This window comes from Salvelinus alpinus, chromosome 12 (genome assembly GCF_045679555.1).
Source record: "Salvelinus alpinus chromosome 12, SLU_Salpinus.1, whole genome shotgun sequence".
In the NCBI taxonomy this organism is placed as follows: Eukaryota; Metazoa; Chordata; class Actinopteri; order Salmoniformes; family Salmonidae; genus Salvelinus; species Salvelinus alpinus.
In genome coordinates, this window is record NC_092097.1 from 17,372,004 (window position 1) to 17,387,732 (window position 15,729).

At 41.1% G+C, this 15,729-nt stretch overlaps 1 protein-coding gene across 2 annotated transcripts in view; it reads right to left on the reverse strand.

Annotated features, from left to right (window-relative positions):
- Window positions 1-6,366: 6,366 nt before the first annotated feature.
- The window catches only part of LOC139535631 (chemokine-like protein TAFA-1), a 287,983-nt gene continuing 278,620 nt past the window's right edge, over window positions 6,367-15,729 (reverse strand). For both annotated transcript variants that reach the window (XR_011667168.1, XM_071335236.1), the window contains one exon: window positions 6,367-7,741. Coding sequence is in view for 1 of the 2 variants with exons in the window: in XM_071335236.1 (XP_071191337.1) it covers window positions 7,724-7,741 (18 nt within the window). In the remaining variant the exon portion in view is untranslated. The remainder of the gene's footprint in view (window positions 7,742-15,729) is intronic.

Sequence of the window (15,729 nt, forward strand, 5' to 3'; positions counted from 1 at the left end):
ATATACTGTCCATACTGTCTATACACACAATTCACATATACTTATATTTATATATATATATGTATATATACGTATGTATGTATATGTATTTATATTCCGGACTCTGACAATGCTCGTTCTGATGTCTTAATTTCTTATTATTTGTAAAAAAAAATATATAATTGGGGGGGGGGGGGTATGTGTGTATTGCTAGATATTACTGCATTGTTGGAGCTAGAAACATAAGTATTTCGCTGCACCTGCAATAACATCTGCAACACTCTGTATGCGACCGATAAACTTTGATTTGCCGGGTAGCTTGGGGATGCTGCAAGGGGGTTAGTGTATTCTGTAACCTAATATTATAGGAATCAATTCACTCTTTTGTGACTTACATTTGATGACAAGTGTAAACATAGAAGAGTAAATACCTACAATGTACTCCCTGAAGGCCATTACATTTATGCATGGTCTTTACTATGGAAATTGCACTCACTGTTTCAAAGCCAAGTGAGTCTTTCTTTTGGGATGAAATAGCATTTTGTGTACTTTGTGTCACATTTGCCTTACAAAAGACATGACATTGAGTTCCTGACAACTATCTGAGCACACACAGTCTTTCAGATGAAACACCTTGAATAATGAATGAACAGAAAGTTTAATCCTAAGAAGTTTTATGAAACAAAAAAGCTTAAAATCAGCCTCAAATGGAATTGGGAGTCATTTGATCAAAAGTGCTTTCAATAGAAACCATTTGTTAAATATTAAACAAAATCCTGAATATTGTTACTGATCATGTATATAGATCATTTATTGAGAGCTTGTTTGCCGTGTAAGTCACTCAGATCAATAAAAATGTAAGTGCACACAGTCATTGTTGTGATGGAAGAAATCTGAGAAGTTAATTAAGTGCCTATGCTTTATTGGAAATATATGACATTGGCTTGTAACCGAGGAGCAAATGGAATGGATGAACTCTCTGAGGAATATAAATTAAAGCAATGTGGGAAATCTCAATGGGTCTAGGAACAACAGCTATAGGATTGATTCAGAAACACATTGAGCTGTGGTTGAGAGAAACACAACAGTGAAATGTACAACACTGGAGAACATTGTAGAACTACTTCTTTGAAAACGGTGAAAAACATGTGGAAGATTATGTGATCTTCACATACTAGATGGTTGAGCTGTCCATTACATCCAGTGCTTTTCTCTAGGTTTGATTGCAGGTTGAGTCAACAGTGAGTCAGTCACAAATTGTGGTACACTGTGATTATTAAGGTCACTGTGTGGAGGCCTATGTCCTATTCAGAAGTAAATAACTACGCGGAACCAGCTGCAAAGAACATGTATGTTGAAATACACTGCGACTTGTGAAAAATGTACACTGTGTACATGTAAGTCTCTCAGGCTCAATGCACGATATTATCTCTCTCTCTCTCTCTCTCTCTCTCTCTCTCTCTCTCTCTCTCTCTCTCTCTCTCTCTCTCTCTCTCTCTCTCTCTCTCTCTCTCTCTCTCTCTCTCTCTCTCTCTCTCTCTCTCTCTCTCTCTCTCTCTCTCTCTCTCTCTCTCCCCCCCCCCCCCCCGCCCCAGTTTGGAACACAGCTCTGGGTCATTCACTCTCGAGTGGAAAACGATTGAGAGTCACTATGCTGACGTGTGGCTGATTCTGTGGAGACATTGTGATGAAAAATGGTCTCTGTTTAATGGAAAGTGTGAAGTTTGAAATCTCCCAGGAAGCCGAGAGTGCTGTGGCCCCAGCGCCCCTTGTGGAACAAGCCCTGTCATGTACTGCACATAACCATTCATGAGGAACATGATGGATCTCATTGTTGGGCCCGTCTCAGGGTAGTGGCTTTTGGGTTGACTTTGCTTTCTGGGGAGAAAATATGGTGGAGAATTGTCATCCCGGCTTATCATTATCATCGCAGCTGACAGTCATAGACTGGCAAGTCATTTGACTGTAAAGTGTGTTGGCGGTTCATGGGCATTGTGCAGTGTCAAGGGAGGCAGACAGTGATGTATTGGGTGTCTATTAGAGTGTGCATTCATTTGTCACAAGGAATTGTGTTGGAACAGTGTGGCAATCTGTTTCCGATTGTATTGTGTCGAGTTGTGATTTTGCCAAAAACTTCAGAAACGACAATATAGCTGTGTGTTACATGTGGAAAAATTAGTTCGGGCTACTTAAAAATGTCACTGCAAAACAATCTGTTTATGTTATCTCCTACCATATACAGTGAGTGTACAATGACATAGACTGACCAGCTGAATCCAGGTGAAAGCAATGATCCCTTATTGATGTCACTTGTAAAATCCACTTCAATCAGTGTATATGAAGGGGAGGAGACAAAATGATTTTTAAGCCTTGAGATATTTGTGACATGGATTGTGTGTATTTGCCATTCAGATGGTGAATGGTAAAGACAAAATATTTAAGTTTCCTTTGAATGGGGTATGGTAGTAGGTGCCAGGTGCACCGGTTTGAGTGTGTCAAGAACTGCACAGCTGCTGGGTTTTTCACGCTCAACAGTTTCCCGTGTGTATCAGCAATGGTCCCCCACCCGTCTTGACATAACTGTGGAAGGCATTGGAGTCAACATGCGCCAGTATCCCAGTGGAACACTTTTGACACCTGGTAGAGTCCATGCCTGACAAATTGAGGCTGTTCTGAGGGCAAAAGGGGGTGCAACTTAATATTAGGAAGGTCTTCCTAATGTTTTGTACACTCAGTGTATGTTTCACCTACAGTATATAAGGGATAATTAAGTTTTACAGCAAAACATCAACACACATACTACCAATCATAAACTATTGTTAGGCCTATTACATTTATACCTTCACAATTTGACTGCAATTGGTCAAGTTGACTGCAATTGGCTATTGGAGTGAATAAAGACTTCAGATCTTTATTCTACACTACAGCAGCTCAATCACGACAGCTTAGCTGACACTCCTACTATAATAATAATCCCATTCCACTTTGCTTGCGCTGTTATAAAGAACTCAAAATCTAGTATACTGTGGCCACTTTTTTTCTCTGAAGTCTTTTCCTCACCAAATGGATCTGGGCTAATAACTAGGCATCAAAGTCAGACGCTGCAGCCTTGAGGTTATTAATGATGTTTGGGAGACTTTAGACATCTGGCAGAGATCAGTGGAAAGGTGACATTTGGGATGAGTCATGGTCCCTATTTTTTATTTTATTTTTTACCTTCATTTAACTTGGCAAGTTAGTTAAGAACAAATTCTTATTTACAATGACGGCCTTACACCGGCCAAACCCGAACGATGCTGTGTCAATTTTGCACTGCCATATTGGACTCCCAATCACTGCCGGTTGTGATACAGCCTGAATTTTAACCAGGGTGTCTGTAATGACGCCTCTAGTACTGAGATGCAGTGCCTTAGACCGCTGTGCCACTCGGGAGCCCCGACTGAGTCTACTTTACAGGTTTTGAAGACAGATTGAACTCATTGATCATTGAAATCACAAATTATAGTCTGATAGAAAGTATTTTCACCAGATATAGTCAACTGTAGTAGTTGTACCTATAGAAAGTTAATGTAAGTTGTGTTGGAAGTTCCAATCAATCCCATTGAACACTTGACCAGTGTAGTGTTCCATCAGTGCATTATACAACGGCTGATTGGTTAAAAGCGCATTCCAGTGTCTATTCCACAAGTTACCACTGGCTAAATCTATGATGTTAAAGTGCCTATTTACTCTGTTCCATATGACTGCGCAATCCACTGTCTCATCATCCCAGACAGGGGAAGTTATAAACTTGATCTCCACTATAAGAACCATCTAGACATTATCTCACATTTCTTTTAGACTAACATGTAGTTTTCAACAGTGGAGATTTGTATAAACCGACTCCCTCCGACATTTCCAACATTGTTTCAATTTTCAAATTACATCTTCAACTGTCCCATAGTAATGAACGTGTAGGTGTCGGGAGTCGGGACGAGAGAGAGGCAGACAACGTTTCTCAGCCAGTCGAAATCATTAATCAGCTGGCATCATTTTTATGGATATATACAAAGAACTATCAATAGAAAACAGGTAAAACAAAATGAAGTGCAGCTAGTTTGCAGTCTTTCCAGCTTCAGTTTGAAGTGATTGTTAGCTGTGTTGTTGGCTAGCTCCTCTGAACAACAGTGTCCTAACGAGAGAGCACATTTTCCATGCCAGGTGAAATAATGTCTCATTAGCTCATTGTTATGGATTTATCCAAATAAATGTCACTTGAAAACAGCTTAAACAAATGCTGCTACTGTTGTTATTCTGTCTGCACTGTTTGACGGGACTGTAAGTTAGCCGTAGTTGGCTAGCTAGCAGGCAAGGGATAAGAACGTTGCCAGCCAGTATGGCAATAGAACATTTAGAATGGAACGACTGGGTCGCGTCCATAGATACAGAACAAAAAGACTGAACGACTGGGTCGCGTCTCTGGCAACCGACTTCGTCTCGGGCCTAACAACACCCGTGCCAATATATCCTCCAAACACCGGCTTCTTGGGCATTATCACTTAAGTGTTCCATCAGTGTAGTGTTCCATCAGTATTAGTGTTCCATCAGTGTAGTGATCCATCAGTATTAGTGCTCCATCAGTGTAGTGTTCCATCAGTGTAGTGATCCATCAATATTAGTGCTCCATCAGTATTAGTGTTCCATCAGTGTAGTGATCCATCAATATTAGTGTTCCATCAGTGTAGTGCTCCATCAGTATTAGTGTTCCATCAGTATTAGTGTTCCATTAATATTAGTGTTCCATAAGTGTAGTGTTCCATAAGTGTAGTGTTCCATCAGTATTAGTGTTCCATTAGTATTAGTGTTCCATAAGTGTAGTGTTCCATAAGTGTAGTGTTCCATCAGTATTAGTGTTCCATTAGTATTAGTGTTCCATAAGTGTAGTGTTCCATAAGTGTAGTGTTCCATAAGTGTAGTGTTCCATTAGTATTAGTGTTCCATAAGTGTAGTGCTCCATCAGTATTAGTGTTCCATAAGTGTAGTGTTCCATCAGTATTAGTGTTCCATTAGTATTAGTGTTCCATAAGTGTAGTGTTCCATAAGTGTAGTGTTCCATAAGTGTAGTGTTCCATAAGTGTAGTGTTCCATAAGTGTAGTGTTCCATTAGTATTAGTGTTCCATAAGTGTAGTGCTCCATCAGTATTAGTGTTCCATAAGTGTAGTGTTCCATCAGTGTAGTGTTCTATCAGCTGTCGTGCTGTCGGCTGTAGAATAGCGGTACAGGTTGATGCGGACACGGTTGCTTCTCAGAGGGAGGCTGGGGGGCGTGATTGACGTGTTGCCTGTGACATTGTAATAATAATGTGGAGAGGGAGAGAACCGAGGTCTGTTATCTATGCAGGTTGCGTTCAGCTCTACTCCGCCTAAAATGGAGCAGGACCTCCCTCCACAGCATGACTCCATCATCTCTGCACAGAAGTGGAGTGCATAAAAGAGAACAAAGAACAAACATATCTCTACTTCTCTTCCAGCACTTATCCAAGAGCACCCTTTAAACACAATCCACTTTAGAACCTGCATAAACAAGGAGAGAAAAACCCTATGATGTGTACATCCTCATGCATTTAAGGATAATCTTCACAGTATGTCACAGCACCATATCTTCCCTTTAGAAACTTTAGATTCTCCCGCTCCTCTACCTCACTGCAATATACACACTCAGTCATGTTGTTCTGTACAGACACAATGACACCACAGGAAGCTCTGAATCCTATTAGATATGAAACAAACAAAGAGGGGGAATTGGAACGGCTCATTGAGGAAGAGAAAACACACATTCCATCTCTCTCTCTCTGCATATCTTCCTGTGTGATTTTGGCAAGACCGCTGGGAGATTGATGTGTCTGTCAGTTTGATACCTTCTGTGACTGTGCAGTGAGGAACCAAACGGCACAAAAAAGCAGAATTTCTAAATGACTAATATACAGAAGTGTGTCTGTAGGGAGATGAGACAACTCTGCATCAACAGATATAGCTGGGCACGATATTGGAAATCTTTATTCTAATTGCATAAATTCATTGAATATGTTATTTTGATAAATTCTCTTTGGCACCAAGGGAGTTGTGTAAATGAACAATCACACACTCATTTGTGTGTGTGTGTGTGTGTGTGTGTGTGTGTGTGTGTGTGCGTGTTTTTGAGCATGTCTGTGTGTATGCATATTTCCGCCAGTTATTTTAATACTTGTTAAAAGCGTTGTTGACTGAGTTTTGACTCAGACAAATGGTGTAATACGTATCTGTTCACAATATAGATGGCACTTAGAGGAAATTATGAATGTACGCACCACAAGGAAAAGCACCCACATTAAAACAGTAAACTTTTAGTAAAGGGAGACAGGAAACTCATTATAGAAAACCCCTTTAATTCTGATAAGACTGTATGTATATCTAGTGAAGGTACTGCATGTCTGTTCAATGTGTCCAATACTTTCTCAATGTATTTTCCAAAATATCCTCTGGGAAGTCTTTCAGTGTGTCAGTGTGGAATCTACGCACAACAAGCAAAGTCAAGTCCACAACCATTCTCAATAGCAGACACAGGACATAAAATAAGTCTCAGAACCAGGACCCAGTTGCACTGTTGTTATCTATAATTTATAACAAAAAAAGAGGACTTGGGTCACTGTTGATGCTTGTTTCTTTTGTGAGGCAGTTCTGTACAGTGGTTTAATAATCTTTACAGAAGCTACAGGGATTCCTGTTTTCCAAGCACATCACTGAAGGGTGAATGAGACCAATACTTTCTCATTATGATCCCGCAAAGTGTATTCCAGAGATTCTCAATGAAATCAAACACTGCAAACAGTCCTATACACAGAGAGGATATTCAACCACTACCTTTGACTAGGAATTCACTGTACTTCATAATCAGGGATAGAACTGAAGAATTCCATGGAAGGATCTCCTTGCAGGATATGTTTACTGTATAAGAGAGCCCTCAAACTGCCTTCTTTATCCTGTATTTACAGTATATATACACACAAGTATACTATGTACAAAGAAAAAGCTCCAATGAATTACATAGAGCGTGCCAACAAAGAACAGTTCTGAATGACATGTCAATCATGGACAGTGACTATGGGCCCCTGGGTTGACCCCTGTGACCTCTGAGTGTCTGTTTAATCAGCGCTGTGTTATTGTTGTTCCTGGGGGTATTGCGTTGCGTAGGCAGAGTCGACAGCAGTCAGGGTCACTGCCCAGGCTCCGCACAGTCACAACAAAGCTGGCATGCTGAGATGTCGCTTCTAAGATGGACGCCGATGACAAGGATTATTGAAAAAGGTTAAATCGATCCCCACATAATGTCCCTCCAACGTGCCACTGATCCTGTAGGATCCCTTGCTCAGTGGCACTGAGGCTCAGTGAGGATAATATAGTTTACCTTTGGGGAGGCGTTAGTGTCTTCAAATAACGTTTTTACAACCTCTAAATAACCCCTGCTAAGCTGTTTTAGTTTCGAAAGGGAGAAAAAAAGAGCATGTAGGAAATTGGCCGTGGTTGTTGTGGAGGAGAGTCCCGACGTGAGGCTCATTGATCAAAAAGGGATTAGTCTGGTCTAAAATCCTTGGCACCACCCGAGCGAAGCTGTTTTATCTAGGAGGATATCCTTTTTTTGCAGTCACAGGTAATCCAGTTGATGTAATAGTTTTAGTCCGTTCGGAGGGAGGGGATCCTGGCTGGGAGCCTGCAAGGGAGCTCTTTGTTAGGTCCTGGGGTGAATCTGAAACACACAGGGAAGAGGAGAAGAGAAACACACACACACTTAGAGAGAACAAAGGCATACAAGTGCGTGAGGATTACACCCCGAGGAATTTCTCCATTCCACATGTCAAAACAAGAGGTCTTTTGAACTGAGAGGCTCATCTCTCTCACCTACCCTCTGCTGTTATTGCTAAAAACAGACAGCTTTTGTGAGAGTGAGCAACATCGAAACTAAAGTACATTCTCATCCATGAGATATCAGAGAGTGTCGGTGCAAAAACCATGGTGTGTTTCCATGCTGTGTTTGTCTACTCTGGGTAATATCACTGTGGCATATTTTCTGCTTTATTACTTCACACTTCTTTACCCATGATCAACGTCATGGAAAAGCCTGTGCTTCCTCAAACAAAACCAGCCAATCATCTCTCAGTATTTCAGCCTGTCTATCTGAGCGCAGTGAAGTGACTTTGGTTCTGCTAAAAGGGACGTAAGCCTGACTGTCTCCCTGTGGTTTAAATTCAACAACTCTTATTTAGTGTCAGTCGTGAATCTGGCTGGATTTCAATGGAACATTGTGCAGCCCTCAGGCAGCTATAGAAGGCTTTTCAGAGGGTTGAATAAGGTGCTCAGTATATTCATGATGAACCAGACTGCTCAATCTTTACCTACTGCATCCCCTTTGTCTCGTCTTGGTTACACACACGGTATGTTTTCCAATGTTGACAGTGTGTCTCAATATATCATTTAAAAGTTAACATCTCCTCAAAAATGTGATATTATGTTTGATATTTACTCAAATGCTAATTTACCGAAATCAACAACATTCACAGCAATCAATCTAAAACTTTGACTCTCTGATAAATCCTGTTTAATAATCAGAAATGAGGACATAGAATAGGGGACACACCCTGCACAACGTGGAGCTAATAAAAAAATGTCAAACCCGGTGGCTCTGGTCTCGCCCTCACACTGCTCACAATGACATTTCCATCCACAGGTCTCTGCTGGTGGTGGCAGCCAGGTGTGTGTGTGTGATTGAGACAGGGACAGGACCCTGGGGGACCCCTCGGGGCCCTGGGCACAGCTCATCCTAATAGGTCTGTGTCGTAATTTGGAAATTGTGGGGGTGGATGGTGGAATGATGTGGAGGCTTATAGCTTTTCTCTCTGACAGGTCAGAATCTTCATGCAGTTTGTTAGTGGCCCTGTGTGCAACACCTCTGTCAACCCAACTGTCCTGTCCAAAGTCCTATGTTAGCATACTTTTTTATGGCTCACTATCATGGTATAACATTGTGATGACATTCAACATTTTTAAGCTAAGTGCCACCTTTTTTCAAAGCTGGAGTGATATAGATAGTTTTAGACAACATTCACAACCATAAACACCACATAGGAAAGTCTGACTTAGGGTAGCATGACGACTCGATCATTCCCATTCAAATGTAGCTTGACTCACTTTTTCTCTTTACAGGTACCACGTGTACTCTCCCCCTTCTCTTCTCTCTATACAGAACTAGCCCCTTTGGTCAGAGAGCTAATCCTTAGGGCTTAGCTGTCCAGCATTTGCATCTGTTTCATCTCTATCAACCAATGAATGGCCAAATGTCACAGTTTGTTCCAGCAGAAAGTGACCTCTAATATAACAAGCACAGTTGTCATTACGCCTGCTTCTCCCACAGAGAGACAGACTGAATCCCATAGAGGTTTGTTACATTATATGCACATGCTGTCATTTCAGCTGTCCTCTGTTCTGTCCCCTTCTCTGGAAAGGAACAGAGCAGCAGCAGGTAGGGATGGATTGGAAAAGGATTCCCAAACTTTTTTTCCTGTTGGAAACGAAGCCCTCTGCATTCTAATTTACAGGCCACATTAAAATGCAATTTGCATAGACATCAATAAGTAAAAAGAGCCAAGGACAATTGCCTTAGCGAAATCATGTATACATTCTCTTTCCTTCTGTTTCTCGTTAAGTGCTGAACACATCCATTCCATTTGTTGAGGAACTTCTTTGAAAAGCAACGAAACCACCTCAAGGAACAGAAAACTCCAGACAACAACAACATACATCAAGATCCATTTAATGTGACACTGACAATGTGTATAGAGCAAAAGAGTAGAAGCAAGCAGAACCACTTTACATGAACCTTCCATCATAAGGCCTACATAACACTGTTATGAGAATGACATGACAGATGACATAAACAGTGAAGGCAGTTGATGTCAGCTTATGACAAATCCCTTTATGACACCGTAGGCTCGGCCCTAAACTATGTCTCTCTGTCACCTGGGGCTGCATGGCAAATGGTGCAGCAAAACACAAATGACAATGCTTTAAGGACCAGTACGCCCTTCCCCCCTCTGAGGGCCAAAATGTATCTCTCTCTACAGCAGCGTTCACTAACATTTTCAAAATGCAAGCCGAGATCTAACGCTCAGAAAAAAAATTACAGGACTTAAAATGAGTATGCCTATGCAACATTAACCAATTAAAAACAGTTCTGTAGCAATGAGGTTTGTGCAGTAGGCTATAGGCCCAATACATTATCACTGCATATTGGATATGCTTGAATTGTCCTGCCAATGTTGTTCTTCTAAGACAATTATGAAATTACATATTTCAACATTTAAGGTATATGACCACACTGCTAATAGATAATTTGTTGTATTCCTTGTGACGAACAGCTGAGTGAGCATAATAATTCACTTTTTTTTTTACTGGACTGATGGCCTGCATCTGATAGTCAGTTTGAGGGGAGGGAGGGAGCTGCTGTGAGGCTGCCTCTTACCCGATTCACCATCCCTCCTCTCTCCTTCCGCTGAGAAAAGGGGACACAGTCTTCCAGCTGCAGTATTTCTGCCTCGTGCACCAATTTATGTTGTTGAAAAATTCCTTGATATTAAAAAAGACATGCCTCAAATAACAACAACGCAAGCTTATCGAAACACTTTGCTATACTCATTCATTGCAGCTGCAGTGCTGGTTGTAGTGTGAGTGGAATTTGGGAGAACGTGCATTTTATGAACTATTAAACTGTTGAACAAAGTGTTGACAGTGCTGAATAACAACTTAAACTTACTCATAAACACAGCAGCTCTTTGCTGTTGTCTCTACTCATGGTTTTAAAACTTTTTAAATCTCACATTATCAACTTTGCTGTGCGTTCGATGCTTCCTATTACAGTGTGCAGACACTGTGCAGACACGGTGTTACGAGCTATCTGATTGGTCAGTGGTAGGCCTGTAGGTGCACTTGATTTGCTATCTGGGACTGCTGGGTAGGTGGAGTTTTACCTTCAGACACATGCAATGGTTAAAAATGGGAACACTTTGCCTTCCCGGTGCTAGGGCTGCTGAATCAAGTGCACCTAACATCAACAGCGAGAGAAAAAAAGAAAAAAAACAGGAACACAAAGCTTTATTGTTTTGTTTTTTACGAAAATGTTTGATATATTAAGTTTTGTTGTGGAATTTGTTAGATATTAGGTTTTGTTGTGGAATTGTTAGATATTACATCTTAGATACTGATGCACTGTCGGATCTAGAACCAAGAGCATTTCGCTACGCTCGCAATAACATCTGCTAACCATGTGTATTGGTATTGTTTGATTGGTCAATGGTGGTAGGTTTTACACCTTCAGATGTTATAAATAAAATTAAGGTCTGTTTTTCTCTCTCTCTTATACTGTATCCTGTCCATTGGCGAAAGGTTGTGTGATATATTCTAATTTCCTAGGCTTCTAGGCCTCTGGCCTAATACGCATCTCTTTGTTCATGCTTTGTCCTAGTTAACCTTAGAATGATGCTATGTTAAAATCTACTAATAATATGCATATCTTATATTCTGAGGATGAGTAGCAGGCAATTGAATTTGGGCATGCTATTTATCCAAAAGTGAAAATGCTGCCCCCTACCCAGAAGAAGTTAATGTCAGTATTGCCTTGTAACTTAAGCGTTATGCCTTGAATGTGAATACTTGCTTTGATATTCACTTCTCATGACCATTCCTTGATCTTGGTCAGCTAAACACATAATACTTGATTGCACAAGATTTTACTATAATGTTAAATGGTGTCAGATATACTTTCTAATACACTTTGTTAATGTACAAATGACATGGTCTTATCACGGGTCGTGTGTGAAGTATACACAGTATAATATACACATATCAAATATTACCCCACTACAAAACCAAAGTTTGTCTTCTACTTTGTCTACTGTTAAGACAGTTAAAGCGGTAATCAGCAGTTGAAACAATTAGAAAGTGGAGGGATGGGGCTGGATAAATGTAACCACTCAAATTCATAGACAGAGGTATGTACGCAATGACCATCCATGATATCACAATTCTAGTTTTAACCGTGTTTTGAGGCTACAGTATATGTTTACATTTACTTTGTTTAAAAACATTGGAGTAAAACAAGATCAAATTTTGGGTTCGGATGGGGTAAGACAATTGAACTAAGCTCATAAGGCATTTAGAAGTTGCAGTATATTCTTCAACAATCAATGGGTACATATCATTAATTTATAAGTCCAAAAATGTATGTAGCAACTGTAGACTTGTCACGCCCTGACCATAGTTTGCTGTGTATGTTTCTATGTTTTGTTTGGTCAGGGTGTGATCTGAGTGGGCATTCTATGTTATTTGTCTAGTTTGTCTATTTCTATGTGTTTGGCCTGATATGGTTCTCAGTCAGAGGCAGGTGTTTGTCGTTGTCTCTGATTGGGAGCCATGTTTAGGTAGCCTGTTTTGTATTGTGGTTGGTTTTGTACTGTTTCGTGTTCATTAGTTTATTCGTTATTTTTGTTTGTTTGTTTCAAGTATTCTAAATAAATATGAATACTCACCACGCTGCATATTGGTCCGATATCTCCTACTCCTCCTCAGACGAGGAGGACGAAGACAGCCGTTACATGACTACACCTTTAAGCTTACATCAGCTGTCATGTCACTATTATGAAAGCAAAATGTGGACGGATGGTTAATGTAAACTGTTACCAAAAAAATATACACTACTGTTTGTGGGTTCGATTACAGGCTCCAAATGGCCAGAAACAAACAAACTTTCTTCTGAAACTCGTCAGTCTATTCTTGTTCTGAGAAATGAAGGCTTCATTAAATAGTACCCGCAAAACACCAGTCTCAACATCAACAGTGAAGAGGCGACTCCGGAATGCTGGCCTTCTAGACAGAGTTCCTCTGTCCAGTGTCTGTGTTCTTTTGCCCATCTTAATCTTTTATTTTTATTAGCCAGTCTGAGATATGGCTTTTTCTTTGCAACTCTGCCTAGAAGGCCAGCATCCCGGAGTCACCTCTTCACTGTTGACGTTGAGACTGGTGTTTTGCGGGTACTATTTAATGAAGCTGGCAGTTGAGGACTTGTGAGGCGTCTGTTTCTCAAACTAGACACTCTAATGTACTTGCCTTCTTGCTCAGTTGTGCACCGGGGCTTCCCACTCCTCTTTCTATTCTGGTTAGAGACAGTTTTCACTGTTCTGTGAAGGGAGTAGTACACTTCGTTGTACAAACTAGACACTTTGTGGGCTATACACGGCCTTGTCTCAGGATTGTAAGTTGGTGGTTGAAGATATCCCTCTAGTGGTGCGGGGGCTGTGCTTTGGCAAAGTGGGTGGGGTCATATCCTTCCTGTTTGGCCCTGTCCGGGGGTATCATCGGATGGGGCCACAGTGTTTCCTGACCCCTCCTGTCTCAGCCTCCAGTATTTATGCTGCAGTAGTTTATGTGTCGGGGGGCTAGGGTCAGTTGGTTATATCTGGAGTACTTCTCCTCTCTTATCCAGTGTCCTGTGGGAATTTAAGTATGCTCTCTCTAATTCTCTCCTTCTCTCTTTCTTTCTCTCTCTCGGAGAACCTGAGCCCTAGGACCATATGTCAGGACTACCGGGCATGATGACTCCTTGCTGTCCCCAGTCCACCTGGCCTTGCTGCTGTTCCAGTTTCAACTGTTCTGCCTGCGGTTATGGAACCCCTACCTGGCCCAGACCTGCTGCTTTCAACTCTTAATGATCGGCTATGAAAAGCCAACTGACATTTATTCCTGATTATTATTTGACCATGCTTGTCATTTATGAACATTTTGAAAATCTTGGCTCTCTCTAATTCTCTCCTTCTCTCTTTCTTTCTCTCTCTCGGAGGACCTGAGCCCTAGGACCATACGTCAGGACTACCGGGCATGATGACTCCTTGCTGTCCCCAGTCCACCTGGCCTTGCTGCTATTCCAGTTTCAACTGTTCTGCCTGCGGTTATGGAACCCCTACCTGTCCCAGACCTGCTGTTTTCAACTCTTAATGATCGGCTATGAAAAGCCAACTGACATTTATTCCTGATTATTATTTGACCATGCTTGTCACTTATGAACATTTTGAACATCTTGGCCATGTTCTGTTATAATCTCCACCCGGCACAGCCAGAAGAGGACTGGCCACCCCTCATAGCCTGGTTCCTCTCTAGGTTTCTTCCTAGGTTTTGGCCTTTCTAGGGAGTTTTTCCTAGCCACCGTGCTTCTACACCTGCATTGCTTGCTGTTTGGGGTTTTAGGCTGGGTTTCTGTACAGCACTTCGAGATATTAGCTGATGTACGAAGGGCTATAATAAAATAAACTTGATTTTATTTGATTTACAAGATCTCCAGTTTCTTGGCAATTTCTTGCATGGAATAGCCTTCATTTCTCAGAACAAGCCTGTAATCGAACCCACAAATGTTGAAGCTCCAGATACTCAACTAGTCTAAAGAAGGCCAGTTTTATTGCTTCTTTAATCAGAACAACAGTTTACAGCTGTGCTAACGTAATTGCAAGAGGGTTTTCTAATGATCATTTAGCCTTTTAAAATGATAAACGGATTAGCTAACACAACGTACCATTGGAACACAGGAGTGATGGTTGCTGATAATGGGCCTCTGTACGCCTATGTAGATATTCCATTAAAAATCTGCCATTTCCAGCTACAATAGTAATTTACAACATTAACAATGTCTACACTGTATTTCTGATGGGCTTTTCTTTCAAAAACAAGGACATTTCTAAGTGACCCCAAACTTTTGAACGGTAGTGTAAGTTGAAAACATGATTTTACTGTGTGGAGTGGTGCCAGTATTTCAATTGATCAATTGATTTATGATTTCTCTTATTCAACACATTTGATGGTGATGCGTTTGTTGCACTTTGCTCTGAACAAGCCTCCCAGATGGGATATATCCTGTTGTTATTTGTGACTGGCTTGAACATGTGCCTTCTGGTACTTCTAATAGACAACATGTGCCTCTTGAAACAGCAAAGCATATACTGAATTTACATACTGAGGCAACAGCTAGGAAACTACCAAAGTATTAGTGAAATGGCTGTTATCAGTTTCTTCTTCTTCTCTCAGCCATGAATGATCCTGGGCTAACAATCAATCTGTCTGGTGACATGTACTGTCTGTCTGGTAGGGATTCTTGATTTTATTGAAGCCTTCACATAATTAGATCCTTATAACAAAAGGGGCAGGTAAGCAGAATGAAGACAAGATGTTACATTTCAGCTTTTTTTTGCTTCTCTCCCTTTTCCATGTAATTGTATGGCGTGAGAAGAAATGGATTGATCTATTTAGCCAATGGAGCGGGTAACGTGGATCTATGCTGGGCGTGTGTTTGGAGGGGTCCCTCCCCAGTTCCCTTCATTGTGACTTCCTCAAACAAAAGGCCTGCCTTGTCTGCTGCTGATAGAGTACAGGCAAGCAGGGCTCCCCCTCTGAAAGACAGCAAGAAAAATACAGGAAAAAAAGTCTGTCAGGCACTCGCTTTGTCAGCTTCTTACGTTCATGCCAATTTAAAAAACGAGTACTAAAGCTGATGTATTTATATGTGTGTGTGTGTGTGTGTGTGTGTGTGTGTGTGTGTGTGTGTGTGTGTGTGTGTGTGTGTGTGTGTGTGTGTGTGTGTGTGTGTGTGTGTGTGTGTGTGTGTGTGTGTGTGTGTGTGTGTGTGTGTGTGATTGCATTTCA